The 14,483-nt window shown below is 49.4% G+C and overlaps 1 protein-coding gene and 1 long non-coding RNA gene across 6 annotated transcripts in view; both read right to left on the bottom strand.

Annotated features, from left to right (window-relative positions):
- Hlcs (holocarboxylase synthetase) overlaps positions 1 to 13,291 on the bottom strand; it is a 191,303-nt gene extending 178,012 nt beyond the window's left edge. Inside the window, exon 1 of one of the 3 annotated variants that reach the window (XM_052158121.1) lies at positions 12,933 to 13,291. In XM_052158121.1, coding sequence (XP_052014081.1) covers positions 12,933 to 13,157 — 225 coding nt within the window. In that variant the 5' untranslated portion in view covers positions 13,158 to 13,291. The remainder of the gene's footprint in view (positions 1 to 12,932) is intronic. The other 2 variants (XM_052158119.1, XM_052158116.1) reach the window with 2 other exon arrangements.
- LOC127665620 (uncharacterized) lies at positions 8,164 to 10,144 on the bottom strand. 3 transcript variants are annotated; one of them, XR_007973479.1, is made up of 4 exons: positions 10,062 to 10,144; positions 9,754 to 9,802; positions 9,054 to 9,165; positions 8,164 to 8,241 (listed from the first exon to the last, which is right to left on the bottom strand). It is a non-coding gene; the product is annotated as an uncharacterized LOC127665620 (long non-coding RNA). The 3 variants fall into 3 exon arrangements; XR_007973478.1 differs by having other exon boundaries at positions 9,754 to 9,844; positions 10,062 to 10,129; XR_007973477.1 differs by lacking the exon at positions 10,062 to 10,144 and having other exon boundaries at positions 9,754 to 9,912.
- Positions 13,292 to 14,483: the final 1,192 nt, after the last annotated feature.

Raw genomic sequence — 14,483 nt, 5'->3', positions numbered from 1 at the left:
GCAAGCCGGCTAGCTCCCGAGGAGCTAGAAAAGGAGTGTGTCCCCAGTGGGAGCCGCGGTCACCACGTAGCACGTACCTGTAAAGCCGGGCGGCCGCGGTCCCTCACCGGTGCTCCTGGCCCGAGCGACCCGCAGCTCCAGGAGCCGGCAGCAAGCAGGGAAATGCACCGGAGTGGGGCGGCGTGTCCTCGCCAACCACAGGCAGGTGGCAGCCTCGTGAGCAGGGACAGACAGACCATGGGAAAGGGCCAGGATCCCTGCGGCCCCGATCCTGGCCACACCCCAGCCAGGTTCAGGCGGTGCCAGGGCTACCTCTAGCCACACTCCAGGGCCCTCCCTCTACACGGAGGGCGCTCCTCAGCTCAGCCTGACCCGCAGCAGGCTTGTCGTTAGGGATGCTGGCCTCTGTGATCAGAATGTCACCTCCCGGTGGAAACCTGCAGTACGCTACTGCCCTCGTCGCGGATCGCTTAGACACCTGTGCCCGCCTGACTTGGTTCAGAATCCCCAGGCTGTTCGGGCTGTTTTCCCTGCGGGTAATAAACCCCATGGAAAGTTTTGCTTACCGGGTGAAAGCAAGCAGATCCAGACCCTTTAGAGAGGCACGTTACTCCTGCCTCCTCTCAGCTGTGTGAGAACGGTTCTCTTTCTTTCTTTCTTTCTTTCTTTCTTTCTTTCTTTCTTTCTTTCTTTCTTTCTTTCTTTCTTTCTTTCTTTTTTTTGAGACAGGGTTTCTCTGTGTAGCCCTGACTGTCCTGGAACTCACTCTGTAGACCAGGCTGGCCTCGAACTCAGAAATCCGCCTGCCTCTGCCTCCCAAGTGCTGGGATTACAGGCATGCACCACCACGCCCGGCTTCTATTTCTTTTTCTTTTCTTTCTTTCTTTCTTTTTTTCCGAGACAGAGTTTCTCTGTGTAGCCCTGGCTGTCCTGGAACTCACTCGGTAGACCAGGCTGGCCTCGACTCGAACTCAGAAATTCACCTGCCTCTGCTTCGCAAGTGCTGGGACTACAGGCATGCGCCACCACACCCGGCTTGCTTGCTTCCTTGCTTGCTTGCTTTTCTTTCTCCCTTTACTTATTTATTTTTGGTTTTTGAAACAAGAGGTTCCTACCTATTTCTTAATATTTAATTTTCTAGCTTACCATTCTCCCCTGGGGACGGGAAGCCTAAGAGGATCTTGATTCTTACCTCTGAACCCCTGATTCCTTCATTTTCTTGTCAATGGTTTCAAGAAGTCCCGCCCCTTTTCTTTTGTCTGCTCTCTCTCACACACACCTCGTTATAATACTATTTTTAAAGTCTTATTAGTTTACCTAAGCTAGGCATGACCATTTACTGATCCTCCTGCCTCAGCCTCCCTATTAGCTGTAATTACAGATGTGTGCAGCCAGGCTCTGGTACAACTGGAGGGTCCTTTATTCTGGTTATGACATGGGTTGGCACCTGAGATTAACTAAGACACTCTTCTGGTGAGGGACTGAGTGAGGCTGGGAGGCACGGGGAGCCCAGGGACCTGACTGTGAGTGCTTTGCACAGAACCGTGTGTGTAAGTCCCAGTGGCCTCCGGTCCCTGCGGGGGTTCCCAGTGCCCCTGCCATTCAAGGGTGATCATGATCAGCATCCTCAAAGACACAGTTCTCCGTGGCTACAAATATCTGGCATCCAAGGGTTCTGTACCCCTTCTTCAGAGCTTGTCTGCCTCTCCCCGGTGCCTCACACAGTACTGAAGATAAAAGCCTGGGTGAAAGCTAGAACACATCCGCATTAATGTTGTTTGATTCTTGGGAAGTGCAAACTGGTGCGGAGCTTCAGTGTGGCAATTCCTCAAAAAAACAAACAAACAAAAAACAAAACAAACAAACAAAAAAACGCCGACAAAAACAAAGTGACCCAGCTATTCACTCCAGGGCACAAACCAAAGGACTTTATTTCCTGCTCTGGGAACACAGGCTGACCCATGTTCACAGCTCCTTTAGTCACAATAGCTACAACAAAGAAACAGATTAGATACCCATCAGTTGGTGGATGGATAATGAAATTGTGGCAGCTATACACAAAGAAATTTTATTCAGTGGTAAAGAAAAATGAAATCTGCAGATAAATGGATGGAGCTGGAAGACATGTATGGTGCAAGCAGAACTGAGAGTTTTACATTTTCATCTGAAGGCTGTTAGTGGATGGCTTCCAGGCAGCTAAGATGAGGGTCTTAAAGCCCATACCCACAATGACACAGCTACTCCAACAAAGCCACACCTAATAGTGCTACTCCCTGAGCCAAACACATACAAACCCTCACAGGCTAGGGGCTCTCAAAGTTCATCCCTCAGTGGCATATTTATTCCAGCAAACCTCCCAAAACAGAACCACCAACTAGATACCACGTGTTCAAATACAAATGTCCCTGTGAGGGACATTTCTCTTTCAAACCACCATGCTAAATTTCCTGGAGTGGGAGGAGTGGTGTGTGTGTGTGTGTGTGTGTGTGTGTGTGTGTGTGTGTGTGTATGTGTAGGAATTTTAATCCTGCAAGGACGCTGCTCTGTCAAGGGATAATATCCAAAGACCTTCTGGGAGATCCAGCTGGAATGACACACCTTTAATCCCCTCTGACTGGAATACAGACACATCCTTAGTACACACCTTTAATTCCAAGCAATGAAGGTAAAGTTAGTCTATAGAAGGAAGCAGCCACAAAGTCAGAGATCAGATATGCCCAGTTCTCAGGAGAAGAGCACTGGAAGAGAGGCTACTTAAGGGAAGCACAGAGGGAGCAGGGAGAGAGAGAGGAGGCAGTTTTACAGAGACGGGCTGCAGGTGAAGACAGAACCAGCCAGAGGATGAGGAGCCAGAAGATTAGAACAGATTGTTGGAGTTAATTTGAGGCCAAGCAGAGCAATTCAATGAGAAGCCAAGAAAAGCCAGTTTGAATCAGTCAGCTTGCAGAGGAGTTTGAGCCAGAACAGCTGAGTTGAGCCAGCCAGCCAGAGTTCAGGAAGAGCTAGGAAGGGTGAGCTTATTCAGCAGCAAGCCTCCAAGGTGACAATATCTGGTGAATAACTTTTACATGTGTGTGTTTGTGTATATGTGTGGGTGAGTGTATAGTGTATGTGTGTGTGGTAGGATGGGGTCTTTGCCCCTCCCCCATAAGCCATAAGTTAACAAATAAAATCCCCAGTGCTGGGGCTGGAGGGATGGCTCAGCTGTTAAGAGCACTGACTGCTCTTCCGAAGGTCCTGAGTTCAAATCCCAGCAACCACATGTTGGCTCACAACCATCCATAATGAGATTTGACTCCCTCTTCTGGAGTGTCTGAAGACAGCTACAGTGTACTTACATATAATAAATAAATAAATCTTAAAAAAAAAAACCCAGTGCCAGATATTGGATACCTCAATTGGCGAGAAGTATTCCGGAAACCTCCAAAATAATACAAACTATTGCTGCTGCTGCTCCTGGTTGCTCCCTCAGAACTTGAGAGTAAGACCCTGCTGCTGGAGACACAAAGTGGTGACCAGACAGAGGACATCAAGTTAGCACTGACCTCCTGCTAGCAAGACCTCAGTGTCAGAAGGTACCCTGTAGGCTGCATGGGGGGAATCCATTAATAATCAGACCCAGCCTCAAACCCTGTAATCTGTAATAATGAGCAGCACAGAAGGATAAGCCTGCGAGTAAACCAGTGACTCACATGCTGTGGTCGGATCTAAGCCTGTCTCCACTGGAGGAAAAGCACGCTCGGCTCGGTGCTGTGGACCTGGCAATGGCTGGAAGCTCACTGCCCTATGAGTGAGGCTCTTACTGTCAGTCTGTTGAATGGAAATAATATGAAACTCTAAACTCTTATTCCACACCCATAAATTAGTGCAGTTCCCTGACCTCAGAGAAGGTTCCTGCAGTGGACAGTAGTTAATACAAAATTCACAAGTGACCAGAGTGCAAGGAAGAGATACAGTGTGGTGCTCCCCCACAAATGTGGCATCTATATGCTGTATATGACAGTGCGCACGCGCTGTCACACACACACTCACACAACACAGACAACGCACATACTCACACGCAACACAGAGGCACATACAACACACACACAATAGACACAAAAACACAGACACACATACACAATAGACATGCACACATACACAAATATACAATAGATGCAACACACAGATACACACACAGTCACACAGCACAAACTCACACACAACAGTCACACATATAACACAGAGAGACACTCTCACTCTTACACACTTATATAAACACGGGACCTGAGAGTTAATGTCTAAGATCGGAATAAAACACCCATTAGGAGCCGGAAAGACGGCGCAGCAGATAAGAGCTCTGGCTGCTTTGCTGCTTTTACAGAGGACCCAGGTTTGATTCCCAGCACCTACATGGTGGCTCACAAACACGTAACTTCAGTTCCAGAGAATCCAACACCCTCTAAAGGCACACACATGGTGCACAGACATATATGCAGGCAAAACAGCAAAACACCAAATCTTTGAAAAACAAAGAAGCTATGACTGTAGCAGCTGTCGAACAAAATCTGGATTACTTGGAAGTGGCAACCAATAGACTTGGCACGGCTTTTGAATTTATTGCTTTTCATTACATTTTGACATTATGGAAAGACAAAGGCACATGCTTGCGACAGTGCATACGCTCACAGAGATAACGCTAAACCTTCCTAAAACCGGCACTGACCATACCCCCGTTGTCAGTGGGTTTTGTTCTCCACTCCGCATTTTAAGCCAGGAGTTTCATGTTTGTTTGTTTTTCCATTCAGATTTTAGATTTCTACCAATTTTCACAAGTGCCTTGGAGACTGATGAATCTCTGCACACAAAGCTTCACACTGTAGTGGCTTGGGGAAATCTCCTAGAGGCAATACTCCAGCTAATTACAGATACTGCATTGTCCAAACTCGAAATCTAGGTCAGAGCAGCCCCAGGATAATGTCAGGGGCATTTCTAACCTCCAGAGTTCCCAGGAACACAAGGCTCCTTTGTACAAAGCATGTACCTGCTTACAGAGACCACGGCATAAGCTAGGCATTTACCCTAGAAGTGGTAATAAAGGAAGAATAATATTTTTAAGGAGTAACTATCCAAGTTGGGAATTTTTAAATGTTCAACAAAAAAACGGTGCACGCAGAATTGTACAGAACGTTTTCTTTCCAGAATGATTTGAGATTCAGCTGCAATAATCATGACCCTTCATCCATAAGCACTCAGGGTGTATTTCCTAAGAACACGCCTCTTACCCAATCATGCTGCAGTAACTGAATTCAGATTTAAATTGCCCCACAGCTAACATATGCCAGCTGTAAGATTTTCCCAGGACTATCAGGTTGCATCCGCTGTGGTTTGACTGTGTCCCCCAGACCCCTGTTGTTGAGTCTTCCTAGGTCTGTAGAGGGAGCTGGGACTTAACTGGGGGGGGGGGGGGATAGGTCACAAAGGCTCTGCTTTTGTGAATGGTTTTAGGCGGTCTGGGGGGCGGGAGCAGGAAGGGAGTTGGTCTGTTCTTCTGGCAGCAACTTTTCTTGGCAGTGACCCTTCTCGACTGTTGGGTGACATCTCAGAGTGTACAGTTTTGGCACAAGACGTCAGTTCAACCCTCACTCATGCTGACTCTGATCACAGAGTGCAGGCGTGTTCAACAAATTCCTTTTCAATCTTTATAAAACATTGTCTGTGGGGTGACACTCTGAAACTGTAGTGTTTATTCCCCCCATCATTCACCCAATGGTTGTCGCACCTGTTGTGTGTCTGAACCATGACTGACTCCCTGGGCTGCTCCTCCAGCATGTCGTTATGTAGGATCTACTACAGCTCAGAAATGTCCCTTCCACCCACCCTGCTCACCTGTTTGATTTTAAGTTTCATTTGCTTTTTGCTTTCACTCTTGAGTGGCGGACTTTCTTTTTCCGTGTGTGTGTGTGTGTGTGTGTGAATGCACATGGGTGTGCTTGCACTTATGTGCACATCCACGTGGTGGCTAATCCTCAATCATTCTCCCATCTTACCCACTGAGACAGGATCTCTCAATGGAATCCAGAGTTCAATGATATTGCTGGAATAGGCAGAACGCTTTACCACTTCACAAAGCCTTTATGTGGGTTCTGGGGCTCTGAACTCCAGGGCTCGCCCTGCATGGCAAATGCTTCCCACTAAACCATCTCCAGCTCCACCTCTTTCCTCCTTGGTGTCATTACCCAGTGCTGCCACTGTTCACTCTAATGCTCAGGTTGTGCCAGGCTTGACAAATGAAACCATGCCCTCTGGACACCCACCTCCCCATCATGCCTCACGGCACCTCTATGCTTTCCGGCAGGAGCTATTCCTGGTCCATCTCTCACTCTCCCTGAAGGAGGCATTTCTCCAAGGATCTCTGGCTCCTTTTCATGGACAATGATACTTAGAAACAAAGATATGAGCCAGGGAATTCCCTTCCTATGGGTGGCCCGGTCCCAGGCTCTTAGAAGTAGTTGCTTAAAAAATAATTCCAAATGAAAAACTTAGCCGGGCGGTGGTGGCGCACGCCTGTAATCCCAGCACTCTGGGAGGCAGAGACAAGCGGATTTCTGAGTTCGAGTCCAGCCTGGTCTACAGAGTGAGTTCCAGGACAGCCAGGACTACACAGAGAAACCCTGTCTCGAAAAAACAAATTCCAAAAAAGAAAAAGAAAAAAGAAAAAAGAAAAACTTCTTATTCCAATGCATGTGCGCGCTAGCTTGCAGCAACCCAAAAGCTAAAATTAACATGAGCTCACATCTGAAACCTGGAGTAGAGAGCTGGGCCATCTGTGTAGCCTGCATACCTGAGGTCCCTGGGTTTTGTTTTTTAAAATGGTGTCTCATGCCTCCCAGGTTGGCCTCTGCCCTAGTTAGGTGTCTATTGCTGTGATAAAACATCACAACTGCAGTGGCTTGAGTAAGAGTGACCTCCATAGGTTCATATATTCAAGTATTTTGTGGCTAGTTGGTGGAATTGTTTGGGGGAGGATCAGGAGTTATGACCTTGTTACACTGGAAGAGGGCTTTGAGATTTTAAAAGACTAGAAGGCTGGGCCGTGGACAGTGCCCACCTTTAATCCCAGCACTTGGGAGGCAGAGGCAAGGGGATCTCTGAATTCGAGACCAGCCTGGTCTACAAAGAAACTGAACAAAGAAACTCAGTCTCGATATATATATATATATATATATATATATATATATATATATATATATATATATATATATATATATATATAAACAAAGCATGAGAAAGTGCACACGCTGGGCGCTCTCTGCTCCTCTGCTGTGGGTCAAACATGAGTGGTTTCTTCACTCTGCTGCTGTCACAGACTCTGCCCCTCAGAAACCATGACTCCTGTACAAGCTGCCTTGGTCATGTTGTTATCCCAGCGATAGAAACTGACTAAGACAACCAAAAACGACTTGGGGAAGACAGGGTTTATTTCAGCTTATAACCCTGAGGCCACACTCCATCACTGAGAGAAATCAGAACTCAAGGTGGGAACCTGGAGGCAGGAAGTGAAGAAGAGCTGTGGAGAAGGCTGCTCACTGGCTTGCTCTCCCTCCGCGGGCTGCACAGCCTGCTCTCCAGTGCCACCTGTGCAGAGGGGGCGCCACCCACACTGAGCTGTCCCTCACCCACACTGAGCTGTCCCTCACCCACACTGAGCTGTCCCTCACCCACACTGAGCTGTCCCTCACCCACACTGAGCTGTCCCTCACCCACACTGAGCTGTACCTCACCCACACTGAGCTGTACCTCACCCACACTGAGCTGTACCTCACCCACACTGAGCTGTCCCTCACCCACACTGAGCTGTACCTCACCCACACTGAGCTGTACCTCACCCACACTGAGCGGTACCTCACCCACACTGAGCTGTACCTCACCCACGCTGAGCACTGAGCTGTACCTCACCCACACTGAGCTGTCCCTCACCCACACTGAGCTGTACCTCACCCACACTGAGCACTGAGCTGTACCTCACCCACACTGAGCTGTACCTCACCCACACTGAGCTGTACCTCACCCACACTGAGCTGTACCTCACCCACACTGAGCTGTACGTCACCCACACTGAGCTGTACCTCACCCACACTGAGCTCTACCTCACCCACACTGAGCTCTACCTCACCCACATTGAGCTGTACCTCACCCACACTGAGCTCTACCTCACCCACACTGAGCTCTACCTCACCCACACTGAGCACTGAGCTGTACCTCACCCACACTGAGCTGCACCTCACCCACACTGAGCTGTACTTCACCCACACTGAGCTGTACCTCACCCACACTGAGCTGTACCTCACCCACACTGAGCTGTACTTCACCCACACTGAGCTGTACCTCACCCACGCTGAGCACTGAGCTGTCCCTCACCCACGCTGAGCTGTCCCTCACCCACACTGAGCTGTCCCTCACCCACACTGAGCTGTACCTCACCCACACTGAGCTGTACGTCACCCACACTGAGCTGTACCTCACCCACACTGAGCTGTACCTCACCCACACTGAGCTGTACCTCACCCACGCTGAGCACTGAGCTGTACCTCACCCACACTGAGCTGTACCTCACCCACACTGAGCTGTCCCTCACCCACACTGAGCTGTACCTCACCCACACTGAGCTGTACCTCACCCACACTGAGCTGTACCTCACCCACACTGAGCTGTACCTCACCCACACTGAGCTGTCCCTCACCCACACTGAGCTGTACCTCACCCACACTGAGCTGTACCTCACCCACACTGAGCTGTACCTCACCCACACTGAGCTGTACCTCACCCACACTGAGCTGTACTTCACCCACACTGAGCTGTACCTCACCCACACTGAGCTGTACCTCACCCACACTGAGCTGTACCTCACCCACACTGAGCTGTACCTCACCCACACTGAGCTGTACTTCACCCACACTGAGCTGTACCTCACCCACACTGAGCTGTACCTCACCCACACTGAGCTGTACTTCACCCACACTGAGCTGTACCTCACCCACACTGAGCTGTACCTCACCCACACTGAGCTGTACCTCACCCACACTGAGCTGTACCTCACCCACACTGAGCTGTACCTCACCCACACTGAGCACTGAGCTGTACCTCACCCACACTGAGCTGTACCTCACCCACACTGAGCTGTACCTCACCCACACTGAGCTGTACGTCACCCACACTGAGCTGTACGTCACCCACACTGAGCTCTACCTCACCCACACTGAGCTGTACCTCACCCACACTGAGCTCTACCTCACCCACATTGAGCTGTACCTCACCCACACTGAGCTCTACCTCACCCACACTGAGCTGTACCTCACCCACACTGAGCTGTACCTCACCCACACTGAGCTGTACCTCACCCACACTGAGCTGTACCTCACCCACACTGAGCTGTACCTCACCCACACTGAGCTGTACCTCACCCACACTGAGCTGTACCTCACCCACACTGAGCTGTACCTCACCCACACTGAGCTGTACCTCACCCACACTGAGCTGTACCTCACCCACACTGAGCTGTACCTCACCCACACTGAGCTGTACCTCACCCACACTGAGCTGTACCTCACCCACACTGAGCTGTACCTCACCCACACTGAGCTGTACTTCACCCACACTGAGCTGTACCTCACCCACACTGAGCTGTACCTCACCCACACTGAGCTGTACTTCACCCACACTGAGCTGTACCTCACCCACACTGAGCTGTACCTCACCCACACTGAGCTGTACCTCACCCACACTGAGCTGTACCTCACCCACACTGAGCACTGAGCTGTACCTCACCCACACTGAGCTGTACCTCACCCACACTGAGCTGTACCTCACCCACACTGAGCTGTACCTCACCCACACTGAGCTGTACCTCACCCACACTGAGCTGTACCTCACCCACACTGAGATCTACCTCACCCACACTGAGCTCTACCTCACCCACATTGAGCTGTACCTCACCCACACTGAGCTCTACCTCACCCACACTGAGCTCTACCTCACCCACACTGAGCACTGAGCTGTACCTCACCCACACTGAGCTGCACCTCACCCACGCTGAGCTGTACCTCACCCACACTGAGCTGTACCTCACCCACACTGAGCTGTACCTCACCCACACTGAGCTCTACCTCACCTCTCACATCCGCCCATCCAGACAGTACCCTCACAGACTTGCCTACAGGCCAGGCTCATGGAAGCATTTTTCTCACATCCCCTCTTCCAAGATCTATCTAGGTGTATGTCAGATGGGAAAAAAATGGCAAGCACAGCCTCCATCTAAGTAGTCAAGGCTGGCCTTGAGCTCCAATCAGCACAGGCTCCAACTAAGTAGCCAAGGCTGGCCCTGAGCCCCAATCCTCTCATTTCTGCCTCCTAGTGCTAGGACTATAGGCATATTCATTTTTTCTGTGATTAAATCTGCTCTGGTGTCTAACTTTATAGCCCTAACCATAACACATCATTTATCAAAAACAAAAATAGCTAATATTTGCACAGCCTTTGCAGCGGCAGCTGTCTGCAGCATGCTGCAGACACAACGAGGAGTTCTAAACCCCTGGCCAGCCTGTTCAAATGGCCAACAGATATCAGGACTGTTGAATGCTGTATGTCTGCCAAACAAATGGCAATTTAAAATATATGGAGCTGGAGAAATGATGGCTCAGAGGTTAAGAGTACTAGCTGTTCTTCCAAAGGACCAGGATTCAATTCCTAGCACCCACACTGGAGATGATGAGTCTATAACTCAACTCCAAGGGATCAGACATGAAGATGTCTGCTCACCACAGGCACCGTACAAGTGGTGCACAGGCATATATTCAAAGAAAACACAAGCACCTGTGTACACACACACACACACCCCCACCCACCCCCCCACACACACTAGCAATGAGGGAGCAGGGTTTTTTTTAAACTTCAGGACTGGGATAAGTACACTAGCTGCCCAAGAGCAAACACCCAAGTTCAAATCCCTAGTACCCACATAAAAACTTGGGCATAGCCACACATGCACCTGTAACCCCAGCACTGTGGGTCGGGGAAAGCAAAGAAAGGGGTATGTATGGCTGGAACTCGCTGGCATCCGGAGCAGTAGGGACTCTGTCTCAAGGGCATGAGAATGAGAGACCAGGACACCAAACAGGCTCCTGTGGGTCACTCAGGAAACAGACAGTTCTCTCTCTCACACACACACACACACACACACACACAGAGAGAGAGAGAGAGAGAGAGAGAGAGAGAGAGAGAGAGAGAGAGAGAGAGGAAATTTCAGAATTGCTCACAAAGACTTTACTAAGGCATTGCTGGGAGACAAAGACCTAAATGATAAAGAGTTAAAGCCTTTTGTGTATCGGAGTGAGGGAGATCCCACACCAATGAGGGACATCGCTGTCCCTAACAGACCTCCTCACTTGTGCTGAAAGCTTCCGATCATTACTTACCATCAGTTCATTGTGAAGCCATGTCTACACGGACTGCAGAAAAGCTGGGTGATTCTCAGCTGTGACTGTATGGACAATAGAGCACTCCAAGTGACAAACTCAAAGCCCCGCAGCAGCATTCCTACCCGCTCTGATGCTTCCACAACAGTTTGCAAAGACGTTTGTATCTATTACAAAATGTCTGAGATATCTGGAATTGACTTTGGTTTATTTTCTTAAATAATAAAAGTGACAATTTAGAGAAACCCCAAATGAAGATAATGGTGGATAATGAAGATACTGATGGTGTCTCCTTATAAATATTGCTTATCCAATCCCCTGCTTTCCATAAATCTTCTTCATATTTGAAGAAACCTTTCACTTTCTCATTTCTTCAGTGTAATTATTTTCTTATTCTTTGGTGGAGGGCCACTGGGGACTGAACCTAGTCCTGACTCACGTTAGACAAATCCGCCCCCACAGAGCTGCATCCCTACCCCAAAATAATTTGGCTAAAACCCACAGGTTTTAGAGTGGCAAAATTCATTTTAAATCTTCCCTTCATTCTTTCATTAAAAATAATAGGAAAATTTTACTAGTTCTCCCTTCTCACAGAAAAATAACAGTTATATAACATTCGTGTATGCCTAGCTTTCCTCCATTGGCCGGTGAAATCTAGAAAGCACTCTGTCAGATGACATCTCTTCTGCACAACCGAATGGTGCTGCATTGCGGATTCATCCAACCAATTACTGGTGTGCTAGCACTGACGCGGTCTGCAGAGCTGTGCCCCTGCAGGCGACTACACGGAGCAACCAGATTTCACATGCCTCCCTACTGCGGTATTCCTAAAGGACAGATACATACGAAGTGCATGGACATCACCAAAATTCCCTTTACGGGAGTGGTGGAGTGATTCCACCTTTCATCAACACCGATGTGAGCCTGTTTCCCACAGACTAGCGGGTCCCAAAGGCGGGGTAAAGGCACAGCGCCTGCTTTGGTTCTTGGAGAGCTACAGAGTATCTTTCCATCCAGCAGAAACCAGGCTTTACGTCACGTGGTGCGCGCCCTCCATTCCTGTCCCCTCTTTAAATTGACTTGTTACCCCAATCTTCAAGATCCATCTACGTATTATGGACATTAATCTTTCGTCTGTGACATATGCTAGGAATGGTTTTGATTATTTACCACTTGTCTCTTACATTGTTTAGGCTCTTTTTTTTTTTTTCACCTACGCAGTAGATTTTCTCTTTCTGGAGGGCGGGAGTCACTTCCCAGCAGGGAGTTCGGGCCTCGCGACTGCACGCATGCGCAGTGGGAGCGGAGCTAGGTCTCCGGAAGAGGCCCCACCGGAAGCCCCGCCTCCGGCGCCAAAGCCAGATTCGCTCGCTGCAGGGCAGGGACGACATCCCGGCCCGGCCCGACATTCTGCCGGTTGACCGCCCCAGCCCGCCGCCCGCCCGCCCACGATACCGGCCAGCGCGGCGCCTCGCTTACCTCGCCGCCCTGATCGCGGCTGCCCGCTCCGCACAGTGGTCGCGCTGAGACCCCGCTGCGCCCCCTGGCGGCCGCGGCGAGCAGCGCGCGGGAATGCGCACAGCGCAAAGCTGCCCGTGCCTCGGGGACGCGCTCTGCAGTCTGCCCCTGCAATCTGGATCCGGAGCTCCCCGTCCCCTGCAAAGCCAGGCGAGCCATTCGCGCTGCGCCGCGTGCCAAACACATTTTCCTCTGGGTACCCACCCCGCGGCGTCTCTTCCCAGTCCCAGAAGACAGTTGCTCAGATTTCCCACCCAGCGTCTAGCAAATCAGTTCCAGAGCCAACCCCCGCGTTATCAGGTCCCAGCTCCCGAGTTAAGATGGCAGCCCCAAATTTCTGCCCAACCAGTCGGAACTGTGAGATGGCCACCCGTGAACCCGCCCCACCTCAGGCTTAAGTAGTACCCTAGAACAGCGCTTCCTAAACTGTTTCCACTCCTGAACATAGCACCCTTTTCGCCTGAGAAATTTTCTCACAACCCCAATGTATAGCTATATAAAGTAGTTACATAAATCAAACGTCTGCTACTAATAAACTACAAGATAATGCTTAGGTTACTTGAAAGCAAATCTGCACACTAGTGTGCTTGGTTTTACATAGAGTACATACAAACTGAATAATATTTGATACTGTAGAACAGAGTATTGTGCTAGTTCTTGAGGAGAAATGGTTTATTATTTCAGCTTCCATTTGTAGCCCTCATGAAATCAGGGCAACACTGGAGGCAGGAACTGGTAAAGAGCCTGGGAAGGTGGGTAGGGGCCGTCCTTACTAGATTGCTCTTTCCTGGCTTGCTCAGCTAGGTTTCTTATATATAATAACCAGGGTCACTTGCCACAGTGGGCTGAGCCCAGCATAAGTCAAGAAAATTAGATGTGTGTGTGTGTACATGTATATACATATATGTGTTTTGGGAATTTTTTGTTTGTTGAGGGACGGCCTTTGGTCTTTCTCTGCCTAACTCTGGCTGGCCTGGAACTCCCTATGCAGACTGACTTGACTTGAACTCACAGAGCTCCTTCCACTGCCTCCTGAGTGAGGGATTTAAGGTGTGCAGCAAGCACTACAGCCTGCTCTATAAGCTAGCCTTGTGAAGGCATTGTCTCTTGAGGTTTTACAAGCAGTGCCGAGAATACCGCCTCACATAAATATCTGTATGAGACTGCAGAAGTAAATTTAAAGCCATTTCAGAAAATGCCTGAAATTCTGTGCTAATCTCAAGCCAAAATTTACTAAAGATTTCTTTTCTGAAGCTCCACCCAGACGGCAGCTTTGAAAATCAAACATTCCAACACGACACAACCCAAAGCCATACATACTAATTTGATACATGCTGATAAATGGCATTGGGGACATATTGAAAGCCTTTGCTTCTGTAATTAAACCATTACGTTTCTGTAAGAGCAGAAAGCTTCCTGTGTACAGTAAGACACTAAGTCGGTACAGGGCCATCTGGGTGCCAAGCCCAGATATGTTAGACAAGGCTGTAATGAGGTCAGGGTACCCAATGG

This window comes from Apodemus sylvaticus, chromosome 15 (assembly GCF_947179515.1).
Source record: "Apodemus sylvaticus chromosome 15, mApoSyl1.1, whole genome shotgun sequence".
NCBI classification, from domain to species: Eukaryota; Metazoa; Chordata; class Mammalia; order Rodentia; family Muridae; genus Apodemus; species Apodemus sylvaticus.
This window is presented reverse-complemented; position numbering and strand designations above follow the sequence as displayed.